General features: G+C 51.1%; 1 protein-coding gene across 1 annotated transcript in view; it reads right to left on the reverse strand.

Annotated features, from left to right (window-relative positions):
• Positions 1-3,992, reverse strand: part of PAPLN (papilin, proteoglycan like sulfated glycoprotein) — a 40,088-nt gene extending 36,096 nt beyond the window's left edge. Inside the window, exons 1-2 of the mRNA XM_023537049.1 lie at positions 3,820-3,992; positions 1,975-2,034 (exon numbers count right to left, since the gene is read on the reverse strand). Coding sequence (XP_023392817.1) covers positions 1,975-2,028 — 54 coding nt within the window. The 5' untranslated portion in view covers positions 2,029-2,034; positions 3,820-3,992. The remainder of the gene's footprint in view (positions 1-1,974; positions 2,035-3,819) is intronic.
• Between the last annotated feature and the right edge of the window lie 9,819 nt (positions 3,993-13,811).

The raw sequence follows: 13,811 nt of genomic DNA on the forward strand, positions 1-13,811 counted from the left end.
GCTATTCCCAAGGGGATCCGCTGCCCAAAGTGCTCAGGTGTCAGTGTGTGCAGGTCAGGGGACTGGAAGTCCATTGCCTCAGGAGGCCTCCCCTTGACCAGCTGGGGGGTGGGGGCAGCGAGGAGGGCATGGTGGCAGAGCGGCATCTCTGCTTTACTCTTCCCTAATCCTCTACTCACTCTGCACAAGCTGACCCCCGTCAGCACTAGAAGAGCAGAGAAGTGCTGGGGGTTCCCACCATAGGCCTTGTCCCAGCTAGAACCAGAAACAGGGAGCTGAGCTGTGAGCCTGGCCACACCCTCCCCCAGACAGTGGGGGAGGGGCGGGAGTTTCCAGTGGGGCAGGCCCACTGCTGGAGAGCAGGTGGGAGAGGGCTACTCAAGTGTTTCTAAGGGTAAAAGTACTACTAGTAGCCAGGGCATTTGTGGACCTTGACTCATTTCATTGGCATGGCAACCTGTGGCTGGCATCATTACCCCGAGTTAACAGAGTCCACGGCCAGGTAATTTGTTTAGGATCACGCAGCTGTTAGGCGGTGCCTCTGGGTTCCATCCTGGGGTCTTCACACTGGCGCCGTGGCCCCTTCACCTGAGGTGTGGCCTTCATGCAGCCAGTCACCAGGAGGAAGCCCGCACCGAAGACCACAGATGTGGCATTTAGGGAGCAAGGACCATGGAGTGGCAGAGGTGACTGTGGGAAGCTGGCAGGTGGTGGAGAGGACATGAGGAAGGAGGGCTCTAGCCCACCCACTGCTCTCATTGCAGCCCGTGCGGATCGCTGGGGCCTTGGTGGAGGCCCGCTGCCCGCCGCTGGTGTCCACCCTGCCTGGCCCTTGCAGCCCTTCTTACACTTCCACAGAGGGGGGCATTTCCTCAGCCCTCCCCAAGGCAGCACAGTCTGGGTCCCTTCTCTCTCACCTGCCTGCCTCACAGAAGCCTGGGCCAGGCTGTGTCTGCCCTGTGGAGAGCCCTCCAGGCGTGGGATGGGGTCTGGCTGCCTCTGAACCTGCTGTCCTGCCCAATGCCAGAATCTGGCAGGAGCAGCTTCCAGGACCAACTCCAGCTCTGCAGACTCTGCCCTGCCTCCAAAGGTAGGTCCTGCAGTCTACGACTCTATTTTCTCAGGAACCATGTGTGTTCTCCAGGGAGCTCTTTCCTATGCGACTCCTGTTAATGAAACAGCTGCTCTGATCACCACTTGGCTTCTTGTGTCCTCTCTCTAAATTTGCACTAATGTGGTAGCCACGAGCCACATGTGGCTATTTAATTAAAATGAAGTCAAACAAAAAATTCAGTTCCTCCGTTGCAGTAGCCTGCCACATTTCGTGTGCTCAGTAGCCACGTGAACACCATGACTATCTTACTGGACAGCACAGATACACTTCCGTCATCTCAGAAAGTTCTACTGACAGCCCTGCTCCAGATGCTAATCCCAACGGGGGTGGGGAATGGCTAGCACCCCAAACCTCTAGGCCTAAGCAGCTGAGGGGCAGGAGTTTGGTTGCAGGCAGGTGACAGGCATCTGGTGGAATGAGCCAGAAGCCCTGCACCTTGTCTGGTGCCAGCAGTGCCCTCTCCCTCCCTTCCACCTTGGAAGATCACCCCAGGAGGAGGTCCCAGCATTAACGTGGCCCCAGCACCTTCGGAAGGAGGAGGACACCAGAAAGTTGCCTTTCCAGCAAACTGCGCCCCTGCAGCCAGGCTGGCAGTCCTGGGCACCTTGACCAGATGGCTTCCTGGTCCCACCTCTTTTTGAAGGGGCTCTGCTGAGGGTTCGCCTCCTCCCCACCCCACTCTTCCCGACCTTGGCCCTCTCTTAGGGTTGTCGCCACCACCAGGAGTGGGGGCGGGGTGAGCTCCAGGAAGCACGGAGCGGACCCTCCGCAGTCCTAAGCCTCGGGCGACCTTCCCGCCGAGGCCCTCGCTCTCGCTTCCCAAGCAATGTTGTCCCAGGGCCGGGCAGGGCTGCACTCACCGAGGACCCAGGTGCCGGGGCCAGCAGCAGAGACAAGAGCAGGAACAGCTGCATCTCCGCCTGCGGGAGAGGCCGGGGTTTGAGAGAGCGGGGCAGCCCAGACGCCGCCCCTCCACTAGCCTGGGACTAGGTCCACGATCTTGAGCGCGGAGTCGTGTCCCTCACTCTCTGCTGCCTGCAGGTGACCCTGAGACCCACAGAGGGACAGAGGGACAGGACAGGAGGGGACATCGGTGCGGCACAGCAGAGCACGGGCCGCGCCACTCACAAGGGAGGGGAAAAGACCCGTCTACGACTGGCTTCTAAAAGCTCAAGAGCAGCTTCTTTCAGGGTTTCAGAGGGGAAAAAAAGAGGGCAATTAAAAACACTTCCTCGTTGTGAGACTGGGAGTTCAGAATGAAAGCAATCAGACTCACTGTTTTAACTCAGCAAGAGATCCTTTTTAAAAAGCCATTATACCAGTTGTTTAAAAACTCGTTAATATAGATTTAAAAAAAAAAAAAAGTCTCTGAGGGCACTTTTAATACTGAACTTAAATGCTTTAAAAATGTTAATTGTGTCCTACTTTAAACTCAAGCCAGTGTTTCTCTGTACTGGGGAAGCTTCATAGCAGACTCCTCAAGCAGTGCGTGTGCACATACAGTGTGTGCACGTGCGTGGTGTACTGTGCGTGTGTACAGAGCGCCTTGTGGAGTTCAGTGTGAGCATGCATGTAACGTGTGCGCGTGCACTGCGCACGTACAGCGTGTCAGGGTGCAGCCTGGTGAGTGTGTTCCGCCTGTGTGTACATGTCACTGTACTGGAGAATGACATAAGCAATGTGCCCCGTTCGGTACAAAACATTAAACAAGTACTGACTTGTATGCTTCAATTTTAAAATCTGAAACTCTACCAATGTTCTCTTTAAAATTTTAAAACATAAAATGACTTCAATTTATAAGGATAAAACAGCGAACATGAGCCAACGTCAGCGAAATTTAAGCTAGCACATTTAACGACGTAACATGCTCCGTTAATTTAGCACTAGTGATTCTTTTAGTCATTCTTTTCGCAGTCAAATTGGAGGTTCGTGGGGCTGGTGGGGGGGAGGCGGGTGGCGGGCTGCTTCCTCCCAGGCCCCTGCTCCCGCACCTCCAGTAATTACAGCCGCGTGCGGGATGGGAGGCGGTGTTACTAAGGGAGCCTCGTTCTAGGGTTAAGACGATGGGCGACAGGTGATGCTTCTCTAAAGAAATTGTCCTTAGGGGCGGGGTAAGCAGAGCTAAGAGCTAGACTGAAGTCAGGACGGGAGAAAAGGACTTAATTGCTACTAAGGACGCCTTAGCGTGAGGGCTTGCCCGGGGCTCGCGTCTAGCGTCCCCGCGCGTTGCAGCCCCGCACCTTCCCAGGCGGACGCGGGAAGCGAACCCCTCCTCCATCCGCCTCCGCACGCAACGATCTTCCCCGCGTCCGCCCGCCCGGAGGAGGCGCCCCACGGGTCGGCGCCACTGCCCCCCAGCCCGGGGGACCTCGCTCGGTGCAGTCCCCAAAGGCGGCAAGGTGCCGCTTGCGACTTGAGGGGTAGGGGTGCCTGGGCAGGTGTGAGCCCCGGCGTAGGACCCGGGACTCAGGCTTCCCCGGCCCCAGCCCCAGCGGCACCTCGGGGGAGGGGCGCGCGCCGTCTCGGGGTCTCGCGCCTGAGCAGCGCGCTGGGAACAGCGTCCGAGAAGGAACCGGAGGAGGCAGGGGTTGGGGGGCGGCGCGGGGCCGCCAGGGTTCCTCCGGGCTGCCCAGCACCCGCCTATGCGGCTCCCAGCGGCTCCTTCCCGCGCGCTCTGGCAAGTGGTGGCCCCGCGCTGCGCCCACCTCCGCGGACAAGGCGAGGGTCTCCTCTGGGAGGTCCCCCTCTTCCTCGACGCCGCTCTCCGTGGAAGCCAGGCGGGTAGATTCCTGCGGCAGCCAGAGAATGAGCCGCCCTCGCCTCTGGGGTCCTCCGCCTTCCTACCTGGCTACAGGAGTGGCTGGGCGCACGGGTCTGGCAGGGCTGCTCTGTTGGTACCCGCCCCAGCCCCAGCCCCAGCCCCAGCCCCAGCCCGAGAAGTTGGCTGGCCGCGCGGAACGCCTGTGGAGGTTGGACTTTCCTTGGGGCTGGCTGGCTTCTTCCCGCCCCATCTCCTCCCACCCCACCCTGCTGACAACCATTCCCAGTCCCAGTGGGAGGACATGCCCACGTGGAGAGGCCCCTGCGGTGACCAGCGATGCCCAAGGCCTCCTTCCTCCTGAGTCTGAGCCAAGCCTTGGCTTGTCCTCCACTCTGCAGGACCTGGCGTTTCCTCTCTTGGACCAGCACGTGACATCTGTCCAATCCCATTTCCTCTGTGCCCAAGGCTTCCAGTTCTGTGTCATTCCCCCTCTACGCCCTCCTTACATACAACACACCTCTGTGTCCAGCCCCTGCTTGTCTTCCACCCCAGAATTCTATACTTAGACCACTAGTGAGTTTCTCCACACACATGCTGCTGTCTCGACCCCACCCTCCACCCCACCCCCCAATACATCGCCCGCTTTCCCCACTGCCTGGAACCACTCCGGAAACCTTTCCTACCATATAAAGGGCTACCCATCCCTCAAGACCCTGGTCACATGTCACCTTGTCTAGAAGCCTCGTGCACACCACAGCAAGCAGAGTGGGTGCCTCCCTGCTCCCTCAGTCTCTAAGGCTGTCTGTTGTAGCTCTATAGTACATCGCACTGTGGCAATCTGAGTCTCCCTGACTCAGCTGTGATGGCCCCAAGGTAAAGCTTGCATCCCCATCACCTGTGCCTAGGGCACTAGTTGGGATCAAAGCAGAAGCCCAATAAATGTAATAAATTTTTTCCCCTTTTTTAGTTGTGCTTCTTTTTCTAAAAGAAAGTACACCTTTGCTATCCCTTTTTTGGAACTGGAAATCACCCATCCAGGAAAACAGCACTGGCCCTTTAACCCCATCCTCTTCCGCCTTCAGGCCCTTGCCTACCCTGGCCATTGGTCATTTCTCCCCGGCCTCCAATGGGGCAGAAAAAAATCACCAGCTCACGCCTCTTCATACCTCCAGCTCCTGTATGCTATCTCCTTGGGCTGTCACTGATTGATGCTCAGAAAAAAAAAAAAAATGCATATTAAAACATAAGCATTTTAAATCTGGCTCATTTCTTACTTATCAATGGAGAGAGAAGCAGCAGCTGTGTTGCAAGGGGCCCCTGGGGACTTGTGTGAATTCTTAGACAAAGATAAAGCTTGGCAAAGAAAAGGAAGTGGAATTACCCAAAGCCTCTCTAGAAAAGGAAAACAGTTTCTTCCATTCAAAAAGCCCAACTCTCTGCCCCCATCAGCCAGGAATTTTCTGAGCTTGGTCAAAGGTCTCCTGTAAAGTGGGAGGAAGCTGCTTCTCCTGCTGAGGGGGATGGGCAGTGAGGCATCTTCCTGATTTGCTCCTGTTTTTCCTCTAAGATCCCTTCCTTGACACCCGGGCTCATGATTTCTTACTCTCCATCCAGCTGCAAAGAAGACCCAGCGGATGGGGAAGCTGAGCCCACACACAGTGTTAGGGGACAGCCTTGGACCCATCAGCTGGGCTCTAGCAGTTTCTGGCCTGGGCAAGTACTTCAAGTCAAACTTTACATCCTGCTACCTCAAAGGGATGTTGTGAGCATGTGCCCAGTACATAATAGTTGTTTACCAACATAATAGTTGTTTACCAAAAACAACTATTTGCACAATTGGTATGCACACACAAAAAATAGTGCCTTAGAAAGAAGATTCCAGGAAAAAGAGTAAGACCATCCCTCCCATTGTATCTCTCCCTCTGCACTGGCTGCATAAGACTCCCTTTCACCTGCGGGGTGAGGTAGCCTAATGGGGCAGGAGTACAGCCCTGGGAGGCAGACAGACTTGGGTTGGGAACTTGATCTACCACTCATTGTGTGTGAACTTGGCCAAGTCTTGTCACCTCAAGTCTCAACAGGCTCACTTGAGCCTCACTTGACAATGGTGGAGTAGAAAAGTAACTGGCTTCTGTAGAGCTACTAGGTACTCAATAAAAATTCCTTCTGCTCCATGCTCCCTCCACCTGTATCCTAGATTCTCTGCTTCTTGATCAGCTCTGCAGATTGCAGATCCAGGAGCATGGCCGAGAAGTAAGTGGCCAGATCTCTTTGTGTGGTTGGGTTGGGTAGGAAAGCTGGAGAGAAGAGGGAGAGGGAAGAATCCCAAGACCCTCAGGGCTTATGGGACACACCTCCTCCAGGAAGCCTCCCCCACACTCACCTCTGTATACTTGCAAACTACTGCAGTGATATATTTGCCTCTCTTTCTCCCCTAAATTGTAGACTTTGCAAGGACAGGGATCTCTTTCATCACTGTACCTTGTACCAGAGGTTTATGGCCATCCTGAAAGTGCCCCTCAAGAGAGTGTAATGTGGGAAGCATGGCTGATTGACAGCTGTCACAGTTCAGGTCTACACTGATTCCTGAAGGCTCTCCTTGCTGCTACTCCCATTTATCTTCCTGGCATTGCCCCCAATTGATCTCTGCACATCTAACCTGACCTGACACACAGGGTTCTTGATCGCAAACCACAGAAAAGTATTTCATTAACCAAAACAGAAGAGTAGCTTAGAGGAAGGGCAATGGGAGCTCATAGAATTGACAGGAAGCTGGAGAATCAGGCACAGAAATGGGCTGGAACCCTGGCCAAGGTCTAGTTCATGGTCCAGGAACATTTCTGGTTAGGACCTATCCTGTTGGACACCAGACTACTGTCACCAGCACCCTTAGGCAACATTGACCCATGCCACCCCCAGAAAAAGCCCTGAATGGTACCCATGCCCTGACTGCCAGGACCTGAGAAATGAGAATTGGCAGCTTCCCCATGTGAAGGGCTACCCCAGAGAACAGGTGTCCATTCTCTCTCTGCAGCACCTAGCACACAGTATTTGTTGAACTGAACTTAGAAAATGCTGTGTCTCTTCATTTTTTTGCTGGTTGTTATTCACTCGTTCATTCATTCCTCATATATTTCAGTGCCTACTCTGTGCCAGAAGCTGGGGAGAGACTCATCCAGCAGTGGATGAGTGTTTAGTAACCAGCTCTCCTGAGGAGAAAAAGTCCGGCTTTGTAGCATTTGTCAATTTCCATGGTATAATAACCATGGCTGTTTTCAAGCTACAAAGGTAATGCCACCAGACACAGAGTTGGGAAGAGATGCACTGTCAGCTCTCCCAAGCCATGGGCTCCAACACACAGATCACCCTGCCTTTAGGGAGTCTACATTCTAGTAGGGCATTACATTCTAGTGCTGTATGTTAATTCAGAATAAAAGAAATGTGACAACCTGAGTATTCAAATATTTCCACTATAAAAGTCACAGAACCTATGCTACAGCCCATTAGGAATCCAAAAGGAAAGGAACACTTCATATTTAAGGATACCTCCATTCATCAGTCTCCCCACCCTTCAACACGCATATGCATTTTTCCTGAGATAGTCAAGGTCCGGGTGTGGGGAGGAGAGAGTTAAAATACCGTGCCAGCCTGCCCCTCAACTTGATGCAGTGCTTCCAGAACCAATCCTCTTTCCTTCTTCTTGCTGCCATAAATAAATCGGGACCCTGAAACACCAAGCAAGACCATAGGAGTGAGAAGTGCAATGCACAGTATGTGTGACAAGTGGCTGTCTAAGATAAGCTACCTGACCTCCGGAGGGAAGTTTTATCCTTAAAGCTGGGACAGAAATATAGCTCCCTGACCCTTCCCGCAGATGCAAGGGCCATCCAGAAAGAACAGAATTCCTGGGATGTCTCTCAGCGTCATTGGGCCTGATATGTATCCCTTCCATCTGCCCCACCCTCAATCCAGATCCTGGGAAAGAGCACCAGGAGGAGGGCGAGGCCGTGTGAAGAAACTGGAGTTGGAGTAGGACACTGCCGTGGGGCAGGAGACCAGAGCCAGGAGAGCAGCAGCAAAAATGGAAAGGGGCTTTCCAGAAAGCCTGTCCTAATTGGCTCCCACCCAACAGCTCCAGCCTGAGATCTCATCTCCTTCCTTCCACATGAGAACACACACACCGCAAGCATCTGGGCTAGAGTCTCCTCTGGAGAAGCTAGTCACTTGAACTCTGAACTCTTGGAAACATTAAAGGAGCTGGTGTGAGGAGCCCCCACTCAGCTACCTTTCACTTCCTGAATGGGAGAGGGACTTGGGACCCAGGCCCCCCCACAAAGGTCAGTGTGCGGTGTGGGGCCAGCCTGAAGAACACAGGCCTGAAGGGTCCATCTCAGCTCAGGTGGGTGCTCTGGCCTCCAGAGCAAACCTGGTGTCCTGAGCGTGAGCAGCAGTGGCTTGGGTGCATGTCTGGCTCAGCGTCTCCTGCTCTGTTGGAGCCAGTGGGCTGCGAGGGAGGGATCCTGCACTGGGATACCAGAGGCCAGCAGCCAAGGCTCTTTGAATCCTTTCCCTCTGGTCCCCCTCCACCACACTCCAGGGCATGTCTCATTTCTGTTCTGTTTGGATGATTCTCAGCCCAGAAACTGAGAGGTGTCTTTGCCTTGTGCCAAAGGCCTGGAAACATTATGCAGAAAGTCAGAGGACCAGTGCCTCACAGTTCAGAAACAGACTTTCCAGAGCTCAACTTAGATGAGGGGAAAATAGCACTAACTTCATTTTTTGCACTGCTTTTCTAACTTCAGTAAATTTTGGACCTGTTATCCTGAATCCCTATTTTAGTATAATGCCACTTGATGTATAGACATAAAACTAGATCTAAGCTCTTTATTTTTACTGCTTTTATATAACTATAATCCTATGACATATATCTAGGTCCCGATCACTTATCAGAAACTTTTAGGACCAAATGTGTTCCAGAATTAAGAATTTTTCAGATTGTAGAAGTTACTAAACTGGATATATCACCCCCAGTAGGGTCCGAAAGCCCTCTTTAATCATAACCAACCAACCAACCAAAAAGTACAGCAAAAAAACCACACACACACTCATAGCTCTGCAGCAGAACATGAATATTCACCTAAACAGGATAAATTGAGACTATAAACAGCCTCACAGAGTTCAGGCAGGCAACGTTTTACAAATTTATGAGAAACTTTTCTGTTTTCAGAGCCTTTTGAATGTCATAATTGCTAATAAGGACTAGTAGACCAAATTGAACACATAACCACAGAGCCTGGGCGTCTGGTTAGCAACATCAACACAATGCACAGATGGCGGTGGCCTGCTGAATGCCATTACGGATGGGGCGTGCGTGGGAGCCGAGTGTGGGGGCCAAGCATGCGAGGCAGTGGCGTGGGTGGCGGCGGGAAACCTGTGCCATCAGCTGGCCTGGGTTAGAGGCATCTACATTCACCGGCTGGGACATCTCTGGGAAGTTACCTTCATGCACACTGGTTTCTTCATTTTCAAAAGACAATAGATTAATATAAATAAAGACTACACTTGAAAATCTCCTAGACACAACAGCCCCAGGGGCTAAGAATGAAGGAGGGCAGCAGAGAGATGGAGAGGGCATCCTTCCAGACGGGAGGGGGTGGGGGGAGCGGCGCGTGCACGTGGCCCACCGAAGAGCCTCCAGCACAGGCCTCACTCAACACAGGCCCTGAAGTCCAGCTGGGGTTGGGCTGTACTGCTTGGCTAGAGTGGGGAGGAAGTGCTCCCAAACTGGGGTATGCGGTCTTAGAGACACAGCAAGATAACCAATAAACAAGGCACAGTTTCTGGAATATCAGCTTTAAAATTAGGAGTGTGTGTACAAAATAGTCACGAGGATGTAAAGTAGAGCAAAGGGAATATAGTCAATAATATTGTAATGACTATGTATAGTGCTAGGTGAGTACTAGACGAATTGGGGGATCGCTTCGTAAACTATATAAATGTCTAACCACTATGCCGTATACCTGAACCTAATATAAAATAATATTGAATGTCAACTCTAATTGAAAAATAAAAACTAAAGAAAAAGATTAGGAGTGTGTGTATGTGGGGGGAGGGGCTGAATATTTTTTGGTGATGGTTTATGCCAGTGTTATAGTTATTTTTGTATTAAAACAAACATACAATAGCATGGATGAACCTCAAGAACGTTATGCTGTGTGAAATAAGCCAGACAGAAAAATACAAATATTGTATGATTCCACTTATGTGAGGTACCTAGAGTGGTTAAATTCATAGAGACAGAAAGTAGAATGGTGGCTGCCAGGGGCTGGGGGAGGGAGGGATGGGGAGTTGGTGTTTGATGGATACAGACTCTCGGTTTTGCAGGGTAGAAAGTCCTGGAGGTGAACACTAGTGATGGCTGCACATCATCATCAATGCATTTAATACCACTGAACTATACACTTAAAAATGATGAAGATGGTAAATTTTATGTGTGTTTTACCAGAATACAACAGCAACAAAATACATTATAAAATAAAATAAAAACTTTTTTCTTTTAAACTCCAGACACATTCCTGCCTGTAGCTGCCACTTTAGGCTATGTCCTAGACTAGAGTCTCTCACATTCTCTTGTTGATGGAGCAGCTTTAGTGAGAAAATTTGAGACATGTTGTCAGACGGCATTTTACAAACGGAGGCCCAGAGAGGTGATCCGGTTTGACAGAAATGGATGTCCAGCGCCCCTCTGTCCTGGAGGTAAGCAGCACAGGCTCTGGCGTCAGAGCTCCCTGTGCTGGGGCAGCCTCCCTGCTTTCTTGCTGTGAGTCTGGGACTGTGACTCATCTTTCCAAAGCTCCATTTTCTTACCTGTAAAATGAGGATAACAGGCCCCTACTCAGAGGCGGGGTGAGGCTGACTCGAGACAATGCTCGGGTGGGCTTAGCATAATGTCGTGCGCACATTCATCAAAAATGTTCAATGGACATTGGTCTTACGGGGCAAGTACATTCCTCTAGAGCTATTCTTGATTAAATGAGGGGTAAGTAGAACTATTAAGAACCGCACTATCCTTTATTCCTCCCACATTTAGCATGGTGACATTGACCCAGGACAAATCCATACATTTCTCCAGATGTTGCAAATGTGTCCTAAAGAAGGAATCCTGTTTGGATTCAACCCTGACCACCTATTTATAAATACTAGTCTCTTAAGCAGATAAAGCCAATTGACGGGCTCCACTCTCCAGCACAGGATTGTAAACAAGGACAAGACTGATTAATGTTTGCTCTTAATTAAAACCTATTCCCACACATATCCCCTGTTTACATCACCCTGCATGGAAATCCCCTTCTCTGGACCCCTAATCCACCCATTACTTCATTTATTCACCAAACATTGATTGAGCACCTCCCAGGAGCCCCAGGGTGGGACAGTGAATACAGGCACCCAGCTCCCTCTGAGCAACCAGGCAGCTGGTCCCCATACCTGTGGGAGCAGGGCACCCACCTGAGGGGGCGCAGCCTCACAGTCTATGTGAATTTGTGCACTTTGGCTCCCCTCGTCTGGCTCACAGGCATCAAGGTAAACAAGACATTTTCTTCTGCCAGCTTCCCTGTGCAGGGAGCCAGTCTGCGGACAAAGACCAGCTTGCTCTGAGAATAACACGGAGTGTGTGGGGAGGGGGAGGGCCGCAGGAATGTCCAACCTCAGGGAAATGGAGGAAAGAATCAAGGCCTAGGGGTACTCCCTCTAATTGGAGACAGAATCCTAGGGCAACACAGAGTGGGAGGAAGTGGCTGGGTGGTGTGAAAACTGTGCTTGGATGAGACAGAGAAGGGGGCGAGTCAGGGAGGGGCTGAGGGAAACAGCTGGGTTGGCCAAGTTCCCAGTGGGGAGATGGAGCCAGACTTGTCTCCAGCCCCAGGGGTAGGGGCCCTGCTGAGGGGCGTAGGGCCTCGCCCTCCTCCCCACCACCCACTGGAAGGCTGGAGTGCTGCCAGGGATAGAACAGACAGAACCTTCCAGGCACTGTTAGGGAGGGAGCATAGCCTGCAGAATGGCTGGCAGTGGCCCCCAAACCTGGTCCCCAGGGAACTCTGACTGGGACAGGGCCTCTCTGGGTCAGGTCACTCCCCTCCTCTCACAGAAATGTTTACCAGTGAGCACCTTTGAGTTGGAAATGAAAATCAGTTCATGCAACAGTTATCAAATGCTTGTAGTGCCTTGGTGAATCATATCTTTAATGACAAAAGTTGTGTAATCACTTGTAACAAGTCTATAACTTATCTTATTAATTTATATAGAGCACGAGAAGGGAAAAGGGGGAATTTCTATCCTTGTGCCTCAGAAAAAACAGTCCCAAGGATGACCTGTTGCATGTGGATGGGGGCAGAAGACCCGAGGCCCTGTCTCTCCCTGGAGCTGGCAGTCTGGAATCATGGGCCCATCTGACACAAAATGGGCACCCCAGCTTCCAGGGCAGAATCCCACATCGCCAGCGTCAGGCAGGCTATGCGGTCAATAGCACATTAAACCCCAGGCAGGTTGGCCTCACTGTGGGGATCCAACAATGGCCGAGGGCCCTAACAAACATCCAAGGAACTCACTTCTGAAGACCACGGCTGTAACCTGAGAGCCAGAGTAGCTGCATTAACAATATGGGAAGTCTGGCCCGGATCTCCCAGTCCTGCCCTAGAGAGCACAGACAAGGAAGAAGTCAGAGTGAAGGAAGACGCTCTCATAGTGTCCTCAGACTGTGCCCCTACATACCCAGGAGAGAAAAGCCACTCCCCTTCCACTGGGAAGTTACAATCCTCAAGCCCGATGACATTTTCAAACTGGATGAACTTCTGGCTGGATTATTCCAGAGCAGACCCCCAAACTGGGAGGGAAAGGGGCAGGGAAGCTAGGTTAGGAGTCTCTGAAACAAAGCTTCCCAGACATCCCCACGATGACAATGGCAGGATGGCACAAAGGTCATTTTCAACATTTCAGAAAATCTGAAGAAATCATGCATTCACAGCCATCTGACTCATGCAAGTTAAAACTCAGTCATCTCCATAAACAATTAAGTTTAAGGCTATTTTATAGCATATGTAGGAAAATCCAATTAGTAAACAGAAAGACAAATTACCCAAGTTATAGTTCTTGGTGGACAAAAATCTAGGTGCAGGATAAAATCCTCCAAATGTCTCCATTTCCTCGGCAGGTATTTGAGAGACTTCTGTGCGCCCATCACTGTGATAGCCACGTGTGGAGGGGAGGCACTGGCCCTTAAAGAACTCACCCAAACTCAGAAGTTTAAGTATAATGTGTATATATTTATGTAGCTCCCAGTGTTGTTTCCACTTTTAAATCATCTTGGTACATAAACCTTTTGACTAGGTCTGCTACCCAAGAAAAGTAATCACAGACAGAAATTTATCTGCAGTCCACCTCGTAGTATGCTATAGGTAAAAGAGTAACAAAACTCTCTCCCTTTTTGCATGAGCAATTTACCCTGGATTACTACATAATTAAAACAATTTTAGAGGAAAAAAAAAAAGGACACAGGCATCAAGAGTATATGTCACCCCTTCTCCCAAGAATTGGGTCTCTAATGAATCTGGCTTCTGAGGCTCTTCCATCTCTCCCCTGTAGAGGGCAAGGCATACCAGACGTTGAAGTGCCAGCCCACGTCAGAGAATTAATCTTTGTCAAGCAAGAGATCCCTGTGTTGAACGGCCCCTGTGGTAGGTCAGGTCATCCTCCTCCGTGGTTTCTACCAGTCATTTAACGAAGGAGGTATATTCTAAGTAAATATGGAAATGGATTTGGTTTGCTAGTTGGGTTTTCCTCTGGATAAATCATCACCTCAACTCGAAAACCAATTATCTTTGGATGTCTCCCACATACTTCTTCCTCCTTGATTTTGTTTTTAGGATATGTTCTTTGCCT

Source organism: Pteropus vampyrus, unplaced genomic scaffold, assembly GCF_000151845.1.
Source record: "Pteropus vampyrus isolate Shadow unplaced genomic scaffold, Pvam_2.0 Scaffold177, whole genome shotgun sequence".
Classification (NCBI taxonomy): Eukaryota; Metazoa; Chordata; class Mammalia; order Chiroptera; family Pteropodidae; genus Pteropus; species Pteropus vampyrus.